Source organism: Rhinolophus ferrumequinum, chromosome 26 (genome assembly GCF_004115265.2).
Source record: "Rhinolophus ferrumequinum isolate MPI-CBG mRhiFer1 chromosome 26, mRhiFer1_v1.p, whole genome shotgun sequence".
Lineage (NCBI taxonomy): Eukaryota > Metazoa > Chordata > Mammalia > Chiroptera > Rhinolophidae > Rhinolophus > Rhinolophus ferrumequinum.
Genome location: NC_046309.1, coordinates 3064869 through 3087136, shown reverse-complemented (window position 1 = coordinate 3087136; position 22268 = coordinate 3064869). Strand labels below are relative to the sequence as shown.

Sequence of the window (22268 nt, the reverse complement as noted above, 5' to 3'; positions counted from 1 at the left end):
AAGACTAAAAAAAATCTACCAAAACTGTAAAAGTTTGAAATTCTTTCAAAATTAAGTTTGATTGGGTAAAGAGACATGAGGTCTGAGTCTTAGGGGAAACCATCTTAAAAATAAAATATAATGTAGAATCAATAGAAAAAAATTACCAATCCAGTAGAAAGTGGAAAAATATACTGCCTTCATAGAACTCACATGACATAAGGGAGACAAATAATTAACTGAACTGTCGGGAAATCATTAAGTGTTACAAAAGAACAGTAAAGCAAGATTCATGGGTGAAATGTGGTAGAGGCTGCTGTTTTATTTATTTCTCATCCTACTCTTCTATTTTGAAAAATTTCAAAGCTTCCCCAAGATGGCGGGGGAGGGCTGGGCGGGGCACAGAGAACCCGTTTAACTCAAATTCACCTCACCTCGGGTGCTCTCCTTCCTGAGCTGACTGCAACTAAGCTGGGAGGGCAGGGTGGGCAGGGGGTGGGGCAGGCGTCTCTGGGGAGGAAGGCACAGGACAGACCTGTGTGTTAGCAGCAGTGAGGAGGCCACTGTGACAGCAGCACAGGAAGTAACACATGAAGTCAGAGAGGGAGGCAGGCTCAGACAATAACCTGTAGAATGCGGTGTGGATTTGAAATGTTAAATGTAATTTAAATACTTAATTTAAATACAATAGCCATTAAAGAGAGCTGGGGCAGGCCTGATTGGTGTTTCAGGAATGCACTTCTGTAACTGTACTAAGAACAACATGGATTGTGGAAAGTAAAGAGAAGAAGCAGAGACTAATTAAAACACTATTCTTGCCCCCTAAAAAATAACGGGCTTGAATCCAAATAGCAAGCAAGTGAAGAGGGTACGGATGGGTTTGGGGTATCTTCTAAAGTGGAGCTATAGGATTTAGAATATGCTACATGAGAAAAGTTAGAAATTAAGGATTAACTCAAAAGTTGTTGGCCTAAGCAACTGGATGAATGCTGGTATTATTTATTAAAATGGAGAACTCTGGGCGGACGATGTGGGGTCAGAATGAAGAGCGACTCAGGGCATGGTAACTAAGGGTGAGTGTCTAGCGTACTTCCAAAAGGAGGGGTCAAGCAGACAGATGGGTGGGAAAGTCTGGAGCTCGAGAAGTCAGCCCTGGAAATGGAAATGTGAGGTTCGTTAGCACACAGACACCATCTAGCTGGCGGTCAGACTGAATGCACATGCCAGGGAGTGAGCAAAGGGAAAGCAGACACGGAGCGCTTCCACCATAAAGGGGGGGGCGTCCCCACAGAGGCAAGCGAAAGGCTCGAGTGCGAGGAGGTGGTGTGCCAAAAGCAAAAGAAAACACTTCAAGAAGATGGGAGCATTCACTAAAGGATGATTTCGTGGTTTTGTTCGTGACTTTCAGGTAAGGTCAAAAAAAGAACAAAAGACTTCAAAGCTGAATTGTACACAGATAGGTTATAGGTTATAATGTCTAAGAATAAGAGAGGGTAAGTTATAAGAGTATAACTGAAGTTTACTTAAGTTATCAAAAATCCATTCTTATGGATTTTGGTAAATATGGTAAATATCAAAATCCATTCTTATGCTAAACGCTCGGTTATTGCTTCTGGTGGGAAGAGCATCCTGGGGATGTTCTGTTCGAGTGAGAGGAGAGCAGAGCGACAGGCTGGACTGTTGCACAGCGGGTTGTAGACCGGATTCCACAATCACCTAACCCACAGACACACTCTCCCCCAACGACACACAGAGGTATCAGCCTCTCAAACGTAAAGCTACTACCTAATCAAATTAATCCAGATTCACATCCCAGACTTCACTCTCTGCATGTTCTAGGCAGTCAGCTCCGCTCACTCATCTCCCATCAGCGCATTCGTTCTCGCACCTGATTTTGGCTTCTACAGCAACAGAGACGAGGGAGCTGGCAGATTCTTCAGACACTGATCGCTGCAGGGCCGGCACTGGCTCTTTGCTGCTGTCCGCGTCCGCGTCCGCGTCCTCTTCTGCAGACTGTTCTTTGATTTCTGCTTAAGAGTGAACAAGGGAATACAGTCATTTTTGCATTTAATCTTTGGTGAATTCATCTATAAAGCACATGTCATAAAGGAAAAAGAATGAAACAAATGACAGCATAAAAGAAAGTTTGTGTATATAATCAACGGCATTATTTATGTTTATTCTCTATCACAAAATGATAATCAAATAATGTAACACATGGCATACTTTTCCTTATTCCCAAATTATGACTGACTCAGAGACGTTTCCTCTTTGTAATAAATGTTAAGAATCTTAAATTCAGAATTATAGCATTTCGTGTACAGAACAAATGTATTTCGATGTGACTCGTTAAAAAGAAGTTTCTTCACAACTTATAAACTGAAACTATCATTAAAAGCCATTATGCCCTCTAATTATTAGCCATTCTAAAAGCTAAAGAACTGAAAAAACACACACTGATTCCATTGTCTTTTCCGATTACCCTCAAGACTCCAACTGCGAACCCCTCACACAAAGTTTCTTAGGAGGCAACCTAAGTGCTGAGAGGATTTTCAAACACGCTAGCTGCAAACGTCACCCTTGCCTTTAAATCAGTCTTTCCTACTCTGTCGCTAGACAGCACTGAGCACCACTCCACAAGCACGCTGACAGGATTCCGTGCTCTGGGCTCCACCCGTTTTCCAACTTATTTAGACCTTTCTGTACCCCCTCAACTAGCTCTCGCGCGCTCGCTCTCTCTCTTTCTCTCTCTGTCTCTGTCCCTCTCTCCCTCCCCTTCCATTCGCCACCACACTTCAGGAAATGGGACTCTGGAGTGACTGCACTCCTTGCCTCCCCGTCAGCTAACCCTTTCTAATAGGCACCCACACCCCGACCCCGGCAACTGTCCTGCCCACCACCATTAAAGGCAACAGAGCTAACAACCTGGGCCCACTCTCGAGCCTTCGAACATTCTGACATCCACGGACTTCCCTGCCCTTAGTGAAGTGCTCGTCTACCTTAGTAAGCAGGGAGACACGAGGGGTGCTGTAGGCTGCGGCATCAGAAAGACCCGGTCCCAAGTACCAGTTCTGCCAACTGCTATCTATCCAACTTTGTGTAAAAGCATCCCTCTCAGGCTCGATTTACTTGCCTGTGAAATTAGAAAACTCCCATCTCGCTGGCTCCTGAGGTTGCTAGCAAAGATCAAATGTTCTATTGTCTGTCTCTTCAGCGGGTTTCTTTCAGCTCTTTGTACGCCATGCGTGCACACACCCTGCATGAGTTCTTTACTCTGGGAAGAACGTAATTGTTACCCAGTTCCAATGGTGTCCTCTGGATGTAGAGGTTTGTAAATCAACAGCCCTAACTACTCTCCTGCGTTCCAGACCCAATTTTAACTGCACACTAGCTACATCCAGCAGCTTGAACACTAACTTTCACACCAAATTTGATCTCTTATCACTAAGATCAGCACTTTGATCTGACTTTCCTATTTTTGTGACTATCAAGGTCTAATACATTCAAAATGAATTTTAGGGAGGTATTTTGACAAATGAATAATTTTAAAAACTAGTGACTGGTTAGAAAAACTACAAACAATTGTAGGGGCAGCCAGACGGCTCAGTTGGTTAGAGCGCAAGCTCATAACACCAAGGTTGCTGGCTTGATTCCCACATGGGCCAGTGAGATGCGCCCTCCACAACTAGATTGAAGACAACGAGCTGCCGCTGAGCTGCCGGAGGGGCGGCCGGGTGGCTCAGGTGGTTAGAGTGCGAGCTCTTAACAACAACATTGCTGGTTCAATTCCCACATGGGGTGGTGGGCTGGGCCCCCTGCAACTAAAGATTGAAAACAGCACTAAGTGGACTTGGAGCTGGGCTGCACCCTCCACAACTAGATTGAAGGACAACGACTGGCAGCTGATGGGCCCTGGAGAAACACACTGTTCCCCAATATTCCCCAGTAAGAATGAATGAATGAATGAATGAATGAATAAATAAATAAATAAATAAATAGTACAAATAATTATAAATCCTGTCAAATCATAAAATTAATGGTGAAATGAGGCATCAAACAGATGGTTTTGGTTTTCCTATTCAAAATAACATGTTTCTTTTTCAAATTGCAATAGAAAAGTTATTGTGGGGCCTATGAACCACGGTGCCTGTCCCATCTATTCCCAGCCACAAAATTGATATAGAGTCCCCAAATTCATATCTACAAATATAAAATACATTTACATCACAGAGTTCTAAATATATTTGCAAATTTTACCATGTTAAAATTTCTAATCACTATCTAAAAAAAGACACCATGAACAAAATGAAAAAACTGTATCACAGCCTGGAAGAAAACAGACATAATCGGTCTCCCCAGAAAGGTATCCAGCTCCAGAGTAGAGAGCCCATGGATGAGCACAGCTCAGGCCCCGTAGAAAAATGGACCAAAGACCAATTCCACACTGCCACTCGTTTAGCTGCTCACGTTTTCAGGAGGGCGCAGAATGGCTCGGCCCCACGCTGACTTCCTAGCCTCTTTTGGAAGCAAGCCGGGCAGGTTCTCACCAACAGAATATGAGCAGAGGTGAACGTGCAACGTCCACAGCCCTAAAAGGAGGTGGCTCTCTCCGGACTACACAGCAAATGTTCCCTCTTTCCTATGGGCTGGACGGGACACGTCAGCCCCCCGGCTGCTGAGGCAGGTGAGACCAACAGTCTCGGGAAAGGCAGAGAAATGAGATGGAAGGCGCCTGGGTCCATAAACCACCACAGGGAGCAAAGACGCCCCTCAGCCGGGACCTCTCTCTCTCTCAGAAATATTACACGTGAGGAAAAATTGATCTGTTTTACTTAAGCCACTGCTGTATTTTGGGGTCTCTGACAGCACTTTAACCCATGCCCTAACACACACAGAAACCAGAATCAGGAGTAGGGAAATGCCATAACAAAAACTTAAAATAATGGGTTGGTGATCCGGTGATGAGAACAGTGATACTGGAGTTTGAAAATCAAACGGCTCCTTTTATGCTGTATCAAAATATTTGGTGTATCTGTGACCTGCAGTGACTTGGGAAGCAGAATGGGTGTCTACAGAGCCAGTTGCTCTAGGGAAAGCATCTGGAAAGAGCCATAAGTTACTGTGTTGTCTGCCCTCTAGCACTTTTACAGCCAGACAGAAAGCAGTGCAGATCTGCTGGAGAGATCCTGTCTGCCTATTATAGTCAAACTATTATATTATAAAAGGACCATATATAAAATTACCTTTAAGGAAGCATTTCATTTCTACCTAGAGATGCCCAGAGCACAGGTGGATATGCTTTTTCTGTACCAGTCCTATTACTAGATAATGGGAAACGGTAAGAGTCAAAAGAAATGTAAAGAAAGAAGAAGAAGACTGTCCGAAGCTTACAGACACTGAGCCAACGGGACCAGGTCACGTGCCATTACCTTCCCCTGGGAACATGGCTCTTCTAAGGCCAACTCCGTGTAGCCTCCACCCCAAACCGTGTTCGCTGCAGCGAGGGCTGGCCTCTCTGCTCTCAGTGTGCTGCGACCGTATCCACACTACGGCCTCTCGTCAGAATTTTGCTGCTTCTGACAATTGCAGCACAATCCTAGCTACTCCCTTATTTTTGTCCTTCTCAAAAAGAATATACATTAACATGCTCAACATTTTTAGAGTTTTTATTTGCATGCAACTGAGGTGAAACAAGCAGGAGGGCACTGTGTCTGTCTCTGTCTGTCTGTCTCTCTCCAATTGGAACTAGAAGGAAACAGCAAGGTGAAACATGAATGTTAATGGTAGGCTGGAAGGTTTTCGGGTACACACCTTTTGAAATTAGGTGCCCAGCATTATCAGATGGGAGAAAAACAGGCTCAAACTATACTCACTTTTTCTTTTTTAAATGGGAACAGGACGAGGCCTGATCCACAAACACAACCTTAGAAGCCTGGCTCTAAGAGTTCACCCCAACCTCTCTTTTCTCCTCCAGTTGTTAGTATCCTGGCTCTCCCACGATCCTAACAAGGCTTCTGCTAACGAAGCTGTAGGGGTTGGTGCGGCTGGCTTTATCTTTGGTTTGGATTTTGTTGTTTTGGTCCTTTGTTCTTTAAGGAAGGAGGAATCTTATGACGGCTTCCTAGGGAACACTTCCAGTCACAAAACAGAAAAAGGTATCCGTAAATATGTGAAACTATGTAATAAGAGAACCTATCTTTTTAAACTGTCACTCTTCATTTAGGAAAATAAATTGGATCTTACTATCCGTCAAAGTCAAAGCAGGACAATTAAACTAGTGTTTCTGTCTCTCTCTTCTCCTAGACCTGGTCTTCAGAAGACTGTCCGAGTTTGGCAGCAGAATGTGGAACAGACCGCTCTGGGAGAAAATGATGTCATCCAAATTTCCAACCAGAGATGCTCTGGGTAAAATCACCGTGGACGCAGTGACAACTGAGGAAATCGCCCTGATGCCAGTCTGGACGACCACAGTTACTCGTGAAAATGCATTATTGAACAGCAGGCTGGGCTTCTGTCTGAAGCAAGAACGCCAACCATTCAATCAATGAAAAAGCCCCAGCTGGGGGCCTCTGCCACTCTGCAGAGTTGTTGCCTTTCACAGGGTTCTATTCGTGCGAAACTGTGAAAACTGGGGTACACACTTTTTTATAAACTCCCCAGTGTGTCTTCCTCCTTGCTCTGAAACTGACGTAAAATACAGGCAATGCCACTGGGTGAGAAAACGCTCTCAAGCCAGAAAGGCGTGGGTCCCTACATCCCTGGAGATGACGAGAGGGGGCTGATTTTATCTGGAGCATCTACCTGTGTTTAATCTCCAACCACTAGGTGGCACTAGTGCGGTAGTGACTGTACTACAGAACCCGATGTCCTAGGTAAGGGGGTTCCTATCGGAACTTGGACAGCCCGCGCACGTCATTCAATGTGCTTTTGAGGAAGCAAAGATAAACGGGATGCGACGGTAAATTAGACCTAACGCTTGCCCTTACTCAATGCAGTTCCACCTCCCACAACTCTTACTTAATCCTGAATAGTTGACTCTGTGACACAAAAAGTTTCAATTAATAGCAAAGGCTATTTGTTGTGTTAGTTAAAATCAAAGGCTTGGACTCAACTGGTCCAGGATTTGCATGCTAGCTCAGCCACTTGCTAACAATGTGACGTTGGCAAGTTACTTCACCTCATCTCAATTTCAGTGTGCTGACCATTTAAAAGATAGCTAAAAGCACCTAGTGTAAAACCATCTTTAGGATCAAAAGGGTAACACATGTAAAGCACTTAGCCCAATGCCTAAAGTATATAGTAAGTAAATGTATGTGGTTGCTACTCTGATTATTTACGTTCACAGACTATATTTTAACTATGTACTTTCCCACCTAGTTGAGTATCACCCACTAGATATTGAACTCTTGATGTCAGATCACACATCATTAAATTGCATTGTAGGAAATAATAGAAATTAACAGAACGTTTATTTAGAACTTCGTGGCTATGTGTGAGGGAGTTAATAAATCATTACTTTTGAATGATTCTTTTTACCAAACAGAATCTTGAGTAACTGCTGTGTACTACACGTTCTATTCAGATAGTAGCCAGGACAAAAATAGTCAGGATCCCGATACTTCATGGATCTAGTCGGGAGACAGCCAATGATAACCACAGGATACACTAATTGTTGTGATGGAGGTAGCTTAGAAAAGATTCAGAAAGGAATTAGAAACCCAGCTAAAACTAGAAGGACAAGTACAAGTATGCCTAACAGTCCCGCACTTCACTCTTCCTGCTAAATAATATCTGACATATTATCCTCATTTAAAAGATAAGGAAACTGAAGTCTGAAAGTGAAACAAGCTCAAGATCACAGCTAACAGGAAACAAAGCTGGGATTCACCAGGTCTGTAGAACTCAAAGCCAGAGGGCTTCCCTCCCACACTACACACTGCAGACACCGCGTCTGAGTGGGGCACACACGGCTCGTGAATAAATAACGTTAACGTTCTACAAACCGTGTTACTGAGCAATCATTTGTTGAACATGAGATGAAATCTGAAAATGCAAGGTTTTTCTCTTTATTTTTTAAACACCACTGAATCAGAATATAGAGAGAACATTTACAGCCATGTTCACAGAAATAAAATATTTTGATTTGGGACAATTATGAAATTATTTCCCTGAAAGGTTAAATTATTATTTGAAAGGGTTGTATGTGGTGTCTTACAAATACAGAGGGTGCCAAGAAAATGTATACACATTTTAAGAAAGGAAAAAACTGTATTAAAATTGTAATAATATATACCGATAACAAAAGATGAATACAAAGTCACGTTTGACTTCTGCAACGACAAGAGGTGCTCAAAGTAGTTACCATCAGCGTAATTTTAATATTTTTTTCCTTTCTTAAAACGTGTACACATTTTTTGGGCACCCTCTTTATATTCAGCAATCTCAGTAATATGACATCATAATAGACAAGACGTCAAAAATATTCCAGTGTCCAATATGGCCGCCCTTATCCATCAGTACACAGTCCGTTCTTTCAAAGTGCCATGTCTTTTAATGGATTTTTTAAAATGTACTTAATCAAGAGTTCTAGGATATCAGAGGGAGAAGTTACGTCTTTACTTTTGCTAACCTCTGAGATTTAGAAACCTAAAGCTCCATTTCACTATGAATATATGACAAGCAGAGTGGGATAGCAACAACTGTATCTCTGGCACCAACAGCAAGCAGATAATTTCTCATCACGTTCAGTGTTTGCAGCTATCATTTACCCTCATCACTACTTCAAAATTACAGTAATTATTAAATTAGATGTTATAATTTAAGTGTAAATAAAAAAGGCTAAGAAATTATGAATTTGGCTTTTTAACTATTTTGATAATATTTCGACATAACTGTTTATCTTTGCAATCTTAAGTTTTTTATTATATCGACTGAAAAACACTGCTTGAAAAAAGAGTCTCCCAAAGGGGCCAATGTGCGGCACCTTCATAGGACACAACGCCCCACAACGTGATGCATTCTACGAAAGCAGGTACTGTATCTATTTGACAAACCAGAGCCAATCACAAAATCTGAATGATGGGCAATACTTGCTTAATTAATTATATACTGTGTAAAAGAAAGCAAGCAGCTGTATCTTATTATATACATAAAGGATTACAAAACCCTAGAGAAAAATACACAAAATATTTTAAATGGGCTATACTTTCTAATTATGTTAGTCAACACCAGCATTTGTTTTTACTAGTTATCCAAACAATATGCATGCTTCTACGCTTTAGTCAACTATGAAGTAGAATAAAAACCATTTTTCTCTCCTAACTCCCTTTACCTTTAAAGAATTGCAATACTTTTCATGTTTGTTTTATACTAAGACTACGTATCTAAGAAATTGTGTAATCATGTCCTTTTCGATGGCAGTAGTCAAAAGAAGTCAGTGTCCTGACAGTTACATTTTCTAGCTGCGTTTGTATCTTACTGAACCTAGTGTATCCACTACATCCAAAATGGGTTGTAAAGCTAAACAATTAGCACTACACTAGAAACAGCAAACACTGTAATTATCCTACCTTTATTCACTACAGTATTGATACTGATTGATAATATGTAGGAAGTAGTCACTACGCTCACAGAGCGCATAGACTTTAAAATATAAGCAACTAAACAGAAATAAAAATGTGAACATGGTTTTCTCTAGAAGTTAATACTTTCACAGCTAACTTATTCTCTATACTTATCCATACTTCCATAAATTTTCACAAATACACATTCCTGTTATAATTCTTAACATGATTTTTTAAAAAATGCATGCACAAAGGATTAACAATAAGAGCCCAATACCTATGAAGAGCCAAAAAATACACTGACATTAAAATAGTAACGGATAAAAGTCAACTGCTCTCTGGATGTTTTAGTTATTTAAAGTATTTCCTTTAGTTCTTCTATATAGTAACTTTTTTTAAATGTATTTTAATGGATATTCATTGTTTGCAATTAATTTAAAAAAACTAAAACCAACATATTACAACGTACGTCTTCACCATATAATAACAGCTATTTATAGCAATCCTAATCTCCTTCTGAGAAATAGTTTTACTTAGGCCTCAAAATTCAGTGTGAATAAGAAAAGAATATTTAAAGAAATATCGTCATGGCTACTTTCCAGTAAGTGCTGACTATGTCCTAAGCACGTGACTACCATGCATTAACTCATGTCAACTTCACAACAACCTTATGAAGATAGCTGTCAGGTCTGGGATTTGACACAGCTAACAAGTTAGTCTGTTACTGTTTCCTAGATGCTGGTAGACGACAGGAGACTCTGGATCCAAGACAAAGGACTTCATTACTCACTGCACAGCAAGCAGCATGAGCATGAGGACATCATGTCAGTTCCCTTTTGGCCCCCAAGTCTCACAGGAGAGACACCATGGGCTCAATGAAATGCTTATACTCACAGTGAATTTCACTACAAGGAAGGAACAGAGGGCCTGGGGAATCCACTGCTTTTATAATAAGCAGTAAACAAGCCTGCTCTTTGTCTCAGAGGAAGACATTGCCTCGTTTTTCAAGGTTGCTCCCTGCAAACACAATCCTGAGAAATGGCCCAGAGAAGGAGCAGTCGAGGCCTTCCATTCTTGGCAAACTCAACAAGAAGTGCAGGGTGGGAGAGAAGCTCCGTGGGTCTCAGGAGGAGTCCTCCCAACAGCAGCTACTACCATCGGCTCCATTTTACAGATGAAGAAGCAAGTGAAAGGTCGAGGAACTTTGCTCAAGAACACAACTGGAGGAGCTGGGTTCAAACACAGGCAGGCGGGCTCCAGACACTAAACTAACCACTGCTTAGTGAAAGAGTGTGAGTCGAAGTCACAAAATTAAAGAAAACAAAATAATTACAGAACTGACAACAAGAGGAACCACATGAAGTAACAACACTAATTCTGCAAACAATGTCGGTAATGTGGAAGACGGACTAGAGAAAACACAGCATCTAAAACAGTGGAAGTGATGAAAGAAAATTAGTCAAAAAAGACACCAAATACAACAAATGTGCATAATGATTACTAATTGACAAAGAAACAAGACTAAATGGAAAACATATTCAAAGGTTCTACGGAAGAAAATATTCTTGAAACAAAGGAAAAATCAAAATCTGTGGATCAAAGCAGCTCAACCAAAGCAGCAGAAAGAATGATCTGGCTACCTGTCCTAGCCCTTAACAGAGGAAGCAGATAAAGGGTAAAGCAACAATGGAGGAGCCCTACAACCTAATCGATAAGCCCGACCTATGTCGGGGACGACAGCTCCTGCTTGGTAGCCATTCTTAGCCTCTGCCATTGAAGCCCCCACGCTGCTTCCATTCCTGTCTCCAGGAGGGAGCTCTGCCTGTTGTACTGGGATTCCACAGATTGGTTTACTTTTTAAACAGGCTGGGTCAGATAGACATGTTCTCTAAACTGGTCTCAGAATTGTTTAACCGATACAGAGACATGTTTCTTCTGCTCAGATAGGGACAAGAAATCATGTGGCACCCAAGGCTGCAGGGAACCATCTTCCAGCAAAGGCAGCCAGCCACAGAGTGAAGCTGACTCAAAAACAACAACAACAACAACAACAACAAAACTGAGAGATGCAAAGAAACAGGCACTTTATGCCAACAGTGAGCCTGAATGAAGCCAACTCAAAACCCATCTATCTGACCTCTGACCATGACAGGATATGACCCACAGATTTCCTCTTTTCTTGGAATCTGTTATTTTACTGTCAATAACAATATCCTAGCAGACTGAATCCAATAAATCAACATCAAGTTTCATACACTATCCAAGGCAGGTAAGGGGGCTATACATTCTATTCAAGTACCCAGAAAACATTTACAGAAACTAATTACATATTAAGGAACAAAAATCCTCCACTAATAGCAGTCTAGGTAATTTGGAACAACCCTCCCACTGAAGTCAAATGAGAAAGCCCAGTGAAATATTTTAAAACGTAAACAAGTCTTAAAAGCATCAGAAAACTAACAAGATAGTAAGGAATTACCATCTGACGCTCCTGGAGAGCAGCAGGGAGGAAGGTGAGCCTGGCCTGCAGGGCTGCCTTTCCCATGGGGGTGCCAGGCGCTCAGGAAGAGGCAAAAGTCACGATGCTCCTAGAAAGTGGGACCACGGCGGTTCAGGGGTGGCAGGAACCCCAAAGGGCTGGGGATTAAGAGTAAGAGTGCCCCAGAAACAACTCAGTCCACACAAGGGCTGCGGCACAGCTTTGCATCACACGCTTCGAATAGGCAACACAGCCGTGACACTCAACTGAGGAGGTCTTAGATAACTCGTGCCCCGAGGTACCAGCCGGAAAAAAAAATCAAAGAAAAACTACCATCAGAGGGAAGAAATCATCAACATATTCCCACAAACAAACTGTCAAATATATTGTCGGGCACCTACGCCCATAATCAGTTACACAAGGAAACAAAACGACGGAAGCAAGAATGGGCAGGAACAACTGCAACTGAGCCACAGGACTGGGCACTGGAACAATCAAACAAAAACGTGAAACCGACTGTTACAGGTAATAAAACCCAAGCATTCAAGTTTTCAGGAGGGAACTAGAAACTATAAAAGGTGACGTTGCAAATTTTAAAAAGAATAAATTTTAAAATACAGGAAATGGGCTCAACTGATATATGTAACAGCAGATCAGACAAAGCTAAATGGGTATAAGTAAGGTGGGAGGCCTATTTAGATCTGTCTAGAATAAAGGACAGACACAAAAGAATAAAAAACTACAAAAGAGAAGATAAATGGCAACAAACACAGTGACAGTCTAGTGAGCATGTGGAGCGAAGGAAGAAGAATGGTGCATAAAAATGTCTACAAGTGGACACGTTGGTCAACGTTGCTCAAGCACTAGTTCACCGCAATCAGAACTTTCTAGACGCTGATGGAAACCACTTTGAGCACCTCTTGTAATTGCAGAAGTGCGACTTATAGTCATCTTTTGTTATCGGTATATATTGAATATTACAATTTTAATACAGTTTTCCTTTCTTAAAATGTGTATACACTTTTTTGGCTTTTTGGCACCTTCTGCATTTGAATATATAATAGCTGAGAATTTTCCAAAACCAATAGACTTCAAGGAACCTCAAATTCTAAAATGTAAAAAGTGTACAAAACCAACACTATGATAAAATTAGAAGTTCATAACAAAAACAAAGAGAAAATCAACACAAATATTTAGAAATTTTTTAAACTCTCATATACATCAGAAGACAAAGAGATCAAAATTACAATTGAAAACCACTTAGAAAATAAGGATAATAAAAATAATTAATGTCCAAATGTAGGAAAAACACTAGAAATCACGTTAAGAGAAAAGACACACCAGCCTTAAACATTTTATTTTTTGGTTTAGTAATTAACGAAAATTAACGAATTAAAACATTTATTCTATAAGGTGGAAAGAACACCACAATAACTTATACAGCTAACATGACACGAACGGTGAGTTTAGCAAGATTGCCGTGTATAAGGCAAAATACAAAAATAAATGATATTTTTATTTATTAGTAATGTGCAATTAGAAACCAGCATCTAAAATTTATCATTTTATAATAGCTCCCCAAGAAATAAAATAATTAGTATAACTGACAAAACGTAATTAGTATCTGTATAATAAAAATTACAAAACACCAATGAAGATATCAAAGAAGCCCCAAATGGAGAAACATGCCAGGTTCATGAGATGAAGATCCAACATAGTAAAGATGTCAATTCTCCCCCAGTTGATGTACAGGCTTAACACAATTTCAATTAAAATCCCAGCAGGATAATGTGTTTAAAAAAAAAAAAAGACAAGCTGATTCTCAAATGTATATGGAAGGGCAAAGGAAAAATAATGGCTAAAACAGTTCTGAAAAAGAATAACACTGGTAGACTCATACTTATATAAAAACTTGTTTCATAACTTTTTTGAATAGCCGAAAACTTGAAACTACCAAAATGTCTTTCAACAAGTGAACGGTACCTCTATCTATACAAAGCAACACCACTTGGCAATAAAAAGGAACAATCTATATTGTACATACAACAACCTGGATGTATCTCATAGGGACTAAGCTAAACGAAAGTAGCCAATCTCAGAAAGTTACACATTGTATTTTGTTTATTTGGAATTCTCAGAGACAAAATTATAATGAGGGAAAACAAATCAGTGGTTGCCAAGGGTTAGGGAGGCGAAAGATGTGACTTTAAAGGGACAGCACAAAGGAGTTTGGGGGGTGATGGAAAAAGCAAAACAAGGCCAAACAAACAGCAACTTCTTAGTCTGAAGGTGTCATCTAGCCTTGTGTTAATTAAAACATGGAAGTAAGGGTTCAAACAAACACTCGCTGCCTCTTGAGATTCTTCAGAATGGAACTGATGTACCAGAGATAATTTGAGGAAAGTTCCCTCCAGGTGGGACTTTGAAAAGTCTGTAGCCTTTGAGAAACTAAGAAACCAAGTCAAAATTCTAGTGAAAAATGTAAAGTGGGGCGGCAACTGGTTGGCTCAGTTGGTTAGAGCGCAGTGCTCATAACACCCAGGTTGCCGGTTCGATTCCCACATGGGCCAGTGAGCTGCGCCCGTCACAACTAGACTGAAAACGACTCCACAACTAGACTGAAAACATTGACTTGACTTGGAGCTGATGGGTCCTGGAAAAACACACTGTTCCCCAATATTCCCCAATAAAAGTAAAAAAAAAACAATTAAATTAAAAAAAAAGTAAAGTTGGGCAGAGAGTACAGAGGTAGTTACTGGGCCTGAGGAGCTGAGGCAACGGGGAGATGTTGGTTAAGGGTACAGAGATGCAGTTATGTAGGATGAATAGTCTACAGATGTAACATACTGACATGGTGACCACAGTTAATACTGGACTGAACACTGGAAATTTGCTGAGAGTAGATTTCAGAATAAAAGAAAGCAGGAGAAGCTATGTTAATTGCAGACTGTGTAGCAAGTAAAGTTATTAGGGATAAAGAGGGGACTTACATAATGATAAAGGGGTCAATTCTCCAAAAACACATAACAATCCTTAACACATATGCATCTAACAACAAAGTGTCAAAAACGGATAGAACTACAAGGACAAATATATGAGTCTATTATTATATATGGTTGTTAACACCCATCTCTCCAGGGTGTTAGGTCCAGCAGGCAGAAAATCAGTAAGGATATAGTTGAACTCAAAACCACCATCAATCAACTGGATATAATGGACGACTATAGACTACTCCATCCAACAACAACAAAATACACATTGTTCTCCAGCTCGCATGGAACATTCACCAACAAACCACATCCTGGGCCATAAAACAAATTTAAAATAATAGAAATCACATAATGTCTGCTCTTAGACCACAATGGAATTAAACCAGAAGTCAGTAACAGAAAGACAACTGGAAAATCCCAAAATATTTGGAGGTTAAACAACACACTTCTAAATAACACAGGGCTCTAAGAAGAAATTTCAAGATCAATTTTTAAATATTTTGAACTAAATAATAATGAAAATACAACTTATCAAAATTTGTGGAATATGGTGAAAGCAGAGCTTCAAAAGAAATTTATAGCATTGAATGTCTCTATTAGAAGAGAAAAAAGATCTAAAATTAATCAGCCAAGTTTCCACCCCAGGAAACTAGAAAAAGCAGAGCAAATTAAATCCAAAGTAAGCAGACAAAAAGAAATAAAAATTAGAGAGGAGCAGCTGGTTAGCTCAGTTGGTTAGAGCACGGTGCTCTTAACTAGGTTGCCGGTTCAATCCCCACATGGACCACTATGAGCTGCGCCCTCCACAACTAGATGGAAACAACTACTTGACTTGGAGCTGACGGGTCCTAGAAAAACACACTTAAATAAAAGTTTAAAAAAAAATTAAAGATGAAATCATTGGAAAACAGGACATCAAAGAGAAAAATCAATGAGACCAAAAGCTGGTTCTTTCGGGGGGTTGGGGGGAATGTCAATAAAATCAATAAAACTCTATCCAGGTTAACTGAGAGAGAGAGAGAGAGAGAGAGAGAGAGAGAGAGAACGAGAACACAAATTACTAATATCAGAAATTAAGGAGGGGCCATCACTACAGATCCTATAGACATTAAAAAGATAATAAAGGAATACCATGAGCAATTCTATGCCCACAAATTTGATAACCTAGATGAAATGGACCAATTCCTTGAAGGACACAATTTACCAACACTCACCACAAAAAGAAACAATCTGATAGCATTATACCTATTAAAGAAATTGAATCAATAATTAATAACCTTCCAAAACAGAAGGCACCAAGCCCAGATGTGTTCACTAGTGAATTCTACCAAACAGAAGACAGAACATATTAGAGGGATTCACGTCCTAACTCATTCTATGAGGCCAGCAATACCAAAAACAGACAAAGACTTTACAAGAAAACAAACAAAAAAAAACTACACACCAATATCTCTGATGAACACAGATGCAAAAATCCTCAACAAAATATTAGCAAATCAAATCCAACAATGAATACAAGGAATTATACACCACAACCAAATGGAATTTATCCCAGGTATGCAAGGCTGGTTCAACATTTGAAAATCAATTAATGTAATCCATTCCATCAACTGGCTGAAAAACAGAAAAATCACAAGATCAATAGTTGCAGAAAAATATTTGATAAACTCCAACACCCATTCAAGATTTTAAATAAACCTCTCAGTAAACTAGGAATAAAGCAGACTTCTTCAACTTGATACAGAATTGCTATAAAAAGAAACCACAGCCAGTATCATATTTAGTGGTGAGAAACTAGAAGCTTTTCCATTAAGATCAGAAACAAGGAAACAAGGTCCCCCTGTCACCTCTCCTTTTCAACATCGTACTGGAAGTTCTAGCTACTGCAATAAGACCAGAAAAGGAAATAAAAGGCATACTGATTGGGAAGGAAGAAATAAAACTGTCTTTGTTCACAGATGTCACAATCATCTATGCAGAAAATCCAAAAGAATCAACAACAATAAAATACTCCTGAACTCATAAGAAATTATAGAAAGGTATCAGGATACAAGATTAATATACAAAAGTCAGTCATTTTTCTACATACCAGCAATAACCAAGTGGAATTTGAAATAAAATATATACCATTAACATTAGCAGCTCCCAAAATGAGATACTTAGGTATAAATCTAACAAAATATGTAAAATATCTGTATGATAAAAACTACAAAAGTGATAAAAGAAGTCAAAGAAGTAGTAGATAAATGGAGAAATATTCCATGTTCATGGACTGGAAGACTCAATATTGTCAAGATGTCAGCTCTTCCCAATTTGCACTATAGATTCAATGCAATTCTAATCATAATCCCAGCAAGTTATTTTGTGGATATTGAAAAACTAATTCTAAAGTTTACATGGAAACCCAGGAAAGCCAACACAATACTAAAGAAAAATGAAGGTGGAGAACGAACATTATCTGACTTCAAGACTTTTATAAATCAAGACAAAGTGGTGTTGGTAAGCAAATGATTAATGGAACAAAAGTGAGAGCCCAGAAACAGACCTACATAAACAGAGTTAACTGATCTTTGAGAAAGGAGCAAAGGCAATGTAATGGAGAAAAGGTCATCTTTTCAACAAATAATGATAGAACAACTGGACATCCATGCACAAAAAAATAAATCCAGACACACGCCTTACACCCTTCATAAAAATTAACTGAAAATGAATCACAGACCTAAATAAGAAAGGCAAACCTATAAATTTCCTAGAAGATAACATAGGAGAAAAATCTAGATGACCTTGGATTTGGCACTGACTTTTTAGATATAACACTAAAGGCATGATACATAAAAGAAATCATTGATAAACTGGACTGCATTAAAATAAAAAATTTCTGGTCTGTAAAAAAAACACTGTCAAGAGAAATGGGAGAAAATATTTGCAAAAGGCACAGGACTGTCATCCAAAAAATATTAAAAACTTGTAAAAATCAACAATAAAAAAATAAACAATCTGATTTAAAAATGGGCCAAACACTTTAACAGACACCTCCCAGAGAAGATACACAGATAGCAAACAAGCCCATGAAAAAAGGCTCCCCATCATAGGTCACCAGGGAAATGTAAATCAAAAACCAGGATACCACTTACACTCCTACTAGAATGGCTAAAATCCAAAGCGCCGACAGCACCAAATGCTGGTGAGGACGTAAAGCCACAGGAACTCTCAGTCACTGCTGGTGGGAATGCAAAGGGTGCAGCCACTTTGGAAACAGTTTGGCGGTTTCTTACAAAATTAAATATACACTCATCATATGATCCAGTAATCATGCTCCTTGGTATTTACCAAAAAGAGCTAAAAACTTACGTCCACACAAAAATCTGCACACAGATGTTTACAGCAGCTTTGTTCATAATCATTAAAACTTGAAAGCAACCAAGATGTCCTTCAGTAGCTGAGTGGATAAACCAACTCTTGTACGTAGGTACCACAGAATATTCAGCCATAAAAAGAAATGAGCAGTCACGCCATGAAAGGAAACTTAAGTGCGTATGACTAAGTGAAAGAAGCCAATCTAAGAGGGTTACACACTGTATGATTCCACCTGTACGACCCGTAAAAGGCAAAACTATGGAGACAGTAAAAAGGTCAGTGGTTGCCAGGCTTTGGGATATGGAGAACAGAGCACAGCGGACCTTCTGGGCAGCGAAGACACTCTATGATGCTGTAATGACGGACACGTGTCATCACGCATTTGTCCAAACCCACAGACTGCACAACACCCAGAGGGAACCCTGATGTCAGCTGTGGACTGTGGGTAATAACGATGTGTCGACATAGGTTCAACTGTAACAAATGTGCCAGGCTGGGGGTGGGGGTGCTGATAACGGGGGAGGCTGTGCATGTGGGGGCAGGGAGTATATGGGGCACCTCTATGCCGTCCACTCCATTTTGCTGCTCTAAAAACTGAAGTCTATTTTTAAAAATTATGCTAGAGGTAAACTGAAAGTATCAATGTGAACAGGTGTTTATAAGCATGTGTATACTCTATCTATGTAATAACCAATATATCCCTAAAATGAAACAACGTAACTAATTCTCCACAAAAACAACCTGATCTTCATCCCTAGATGTTTATCTCTAATACTATTCTCTCCACTAAAAAGTACTAGGAGTCCTCAGAGAGTGGTCCATTTCCTGCCTTGGGGTGGAGAGAATTAAAGGCAGGCCTGAAAAACACGGCAGTCAAAGGGCGATGAGCTTTGAAACCTTCAGAGGTGATATTGAAAAGTGCTCGGAAACCAGCGGGAAGGGGCTCCCACTAGCCATACTTTGACAAGTTGAATGGTATAAAGAAAAACTGTAATTAGCTAAATCATAATTAACCAATTATAATTAACTAAAACAAGGCCCTCATTATGTGATCATTCTCAAAGAAAAGTGGGATTCCTCTTAAGTAACTGGCACTTCATTCAAGTTGATTTTATTCATAAAGGGAAACACACAGAATTGGTTAACAGCCGCCACCTCCAAATGGAGGACAGGACTTTCTCACCATCAGTTTAACAAACTGATCCATAAGATGTTTTGCTACTTTCCCAACAAGTACTAGTAAGATAGTCATTTCCACCACTTACACACAGACACACACACACACACACACACACACACACACACTCCCTAAAGTGTGCTCATTTTAATAAAGACCCTTCTATTACTACAAACCATTAAAGAAATGTGTCAAGACATGGAATTTACAGGAATGAGAGACCTTCCAACAAACCTTGGGCCATGAGACATGCACAGAGATGTTAAAGCCTTGCAGCCAACTCAGCTGTGCTCTTAAACTGGCTACAAATTTAGGGACCTCTTCTCTTCGCTTGGGTTTTACCTGCATGTTGGTAGTTTTAATAATTGTTCTTTACCCTTTTCTTTACTATTCTTCTTGCTCTGTGTTTAGTAAAAGAACTGGACAAAGGTCTTTTCAAGGACAAAGACAGAGCAAAGACTAACACACTTGGCTTTACTGGACTTTGGTGTAAAAGGCCAGGATAGAAATGTACGTATCCACTCGAACCATCCTGCTCCTGTTAAAGCTTCTCAGTACCTGATTTGCCTTGATGTCTCACAGGAGGAAGTGTGAGAAGATGGCCTATTCGTGGGGCTACTACTCTTCAGGTGAGAAAAAGTTAAACTTCAGAATTTCAGTTTTGTGGTGATGATGTTCCAAGAGCAGTAGTATAAAAAAAAGAGAGAGAAAAATGCAACAAGGCTTCAGTTAGTGAGCTGATCCCTACTGGGCCTGGAAGCTTTCTAGGCCCTGAGAATCCATGAATCGTGAATAAGACAAATCCCCAACTTCAAGAAGATTCGTCCTAGTGTGGAAGTCACACACTAAACAAGCGTGTGTACAGATACAACTCGTTTTATTGCACTTCACTTAATTGTGCTTCATGGATGTTGCTTTTTTTTTTTTTTTTTTTTTTTACACAAATGAAAAGCAAACCTAGATGGGGTAGCCGACTACTGTAAGGGTATGTGCCACACTTTTACACGACTGGCAGCACACTAGTTTTTCTCACATCAGCATCCCCACCAACATGTGAGTAACACATTGCCACACAACGTCATGAGGGCGACGTCGTCCATCACTAAGTGATAGGATTCGTTCCGCTCCTTTATAATCTTATGGGACCAGCATCACATAGGCCGTCTGTCAGGGACCAACACATCCTTAGGTGGCGTCTGACAGTACGTTTAGTCTGAACAATAGACGATGTCGTGTATGAGGTGGGGACACAGGAGGAGGAAACATTTCAGGATAATAACAGCTCCACGGAGGAGACATGAAGCTTAAGGAGGTCTGCTTTAGACACCTAATATTTAAAACAAGTAAAGTAAATGAGAATCCCTAATATAAAAGAGGAGGAGCACAAGAAACTAAAGAGAAACCAGGAAGTAGGAAAAACCCAAGAGAATGTGGTGTCCTAAAAAAATCAAGTTTAAAAACAAAAGCGTTTCACCCCTGAACTTGGTTTGCTGCGTGAAATGATCCTGACTAATGACGGTGGACAGAGCCTAAAAGCTGGGTTTGGCAATACGAGACCCAGGGTGACGTTGACAAGAACAGTTTCAGGAGAGGAGGAGAAAGAAAGCTTGGCTGAAGTAGGTTCATGAGAAAATAGTCAAAAATAAGGAAGAACCATGAATGCAGGCAACTCTCATGGCTGTTCCTTATTTTTCAAGGATTTTTGCTATAAAGATGAGCAAAGAAGCAACGAAGTTGCTGAAAGGGGATGTCTGGGCAAGAGAAACTACTAGTGCTTCAGGGCGGTACTGCAGCAGGTTCAAATGCTAATGGAATGATTCACAGGGGGAAATCCATGAAAAACAGGGTGCAGAGTTCATGAGAAATGAAGTGGGACAGACTCCAGGACCCAGCACAGCAGGAGCCTCAGCCAGCCACAGACTCGTTTCATCCCCTTTTGACAGCAGGGAAGGTAGAGTATATATAGGTAGAGATGAAGGCAGGAAGATTTGATGGTGGATGAATGTCATTTCTTTCCTGACTTTCTCTTTTTTCATTGAATAAGCAAGACCATTGACTGAAGAATGAAAAATGGGAGGAAGTGTTAGAAATTTGGAGAGAGAAAAGAAAGAACCATCCCTGATAATGGGAGAGAGAATTTCTAAGTCAAAGGAGGAGTGGAGGACAGCACCCATGAGCTGCTTGAGACCCGAGGTCAGAAATTTATATGAAACCAGTCGGCAAGTTGATGTTTGTCCCCAGCAATTTTCACGTGCTGAAACACAGAACTGGGGTTTTGTTACGGAAGCAAAACAGTGGGAGGAGAGCAAAGGAGTTAAGGGAGCAGAAGATTCAACTTCAGAGAAAAAGCCTGTCACCATGTTTAAATTCTAATAGCTGCTAAAACATTTTCAGTGAGAGACCATCTCACACCAATATCCTCTGAATACAGTAAGGACCTTCACCCCTTTGACAACTTACTAAATCACCACCTTTGTGTAAATTTTGGAAACTTTGGGCAAGCTCCTCTATCTACCTTTTGCAGATACACAATACACGTTAGCTTTTCTAAGGCACCTAACAGTCCAGCAAACCAGAAAGGATTTGGTCTGATTTAACCCAGCATTTTATAATACCATTTGCTAATGAAATTTATTTTTTTCCTCACATACTTAATAACACAATAAGCCTTAAACAAACACGAGACGGTTTGTAAGCCAGAAATATACTGAGTTGTTCTATTA

The 22268-nt window shown here is 40.1% G+C and overlaps 1 protein-coding gene across 17 annotated transcripts in view; it reads right to left on the bottom strand.

The window, feature by feature from the left end:
- The window catches only part of KMT2C (lysine methyltransferase 2C), a 220031-nt gene that overhangs the window by 143582 nt on the left and 54181 nt on the right, over positions 1 to 22268 (bottom strand). For 15 of the 17 annotated variants that reach the window (XM_033098949.1, XM_033098954.1, XM_033098955.1 and 12 more), the window contains exon 3: positions 1868 to 2009. In XM_033098949.1, coding sequence (XP_032954840.1) covers positions 1868 to 2009 — 142 coding nt within the window. The remainder of the gene's footprint in view (positions 1 to 1867; positions 2010 to 22268) is intronic. The other 2 variants (XM_033098944.1, XM_033098961.1) reach the window with 1 other exon arrangement.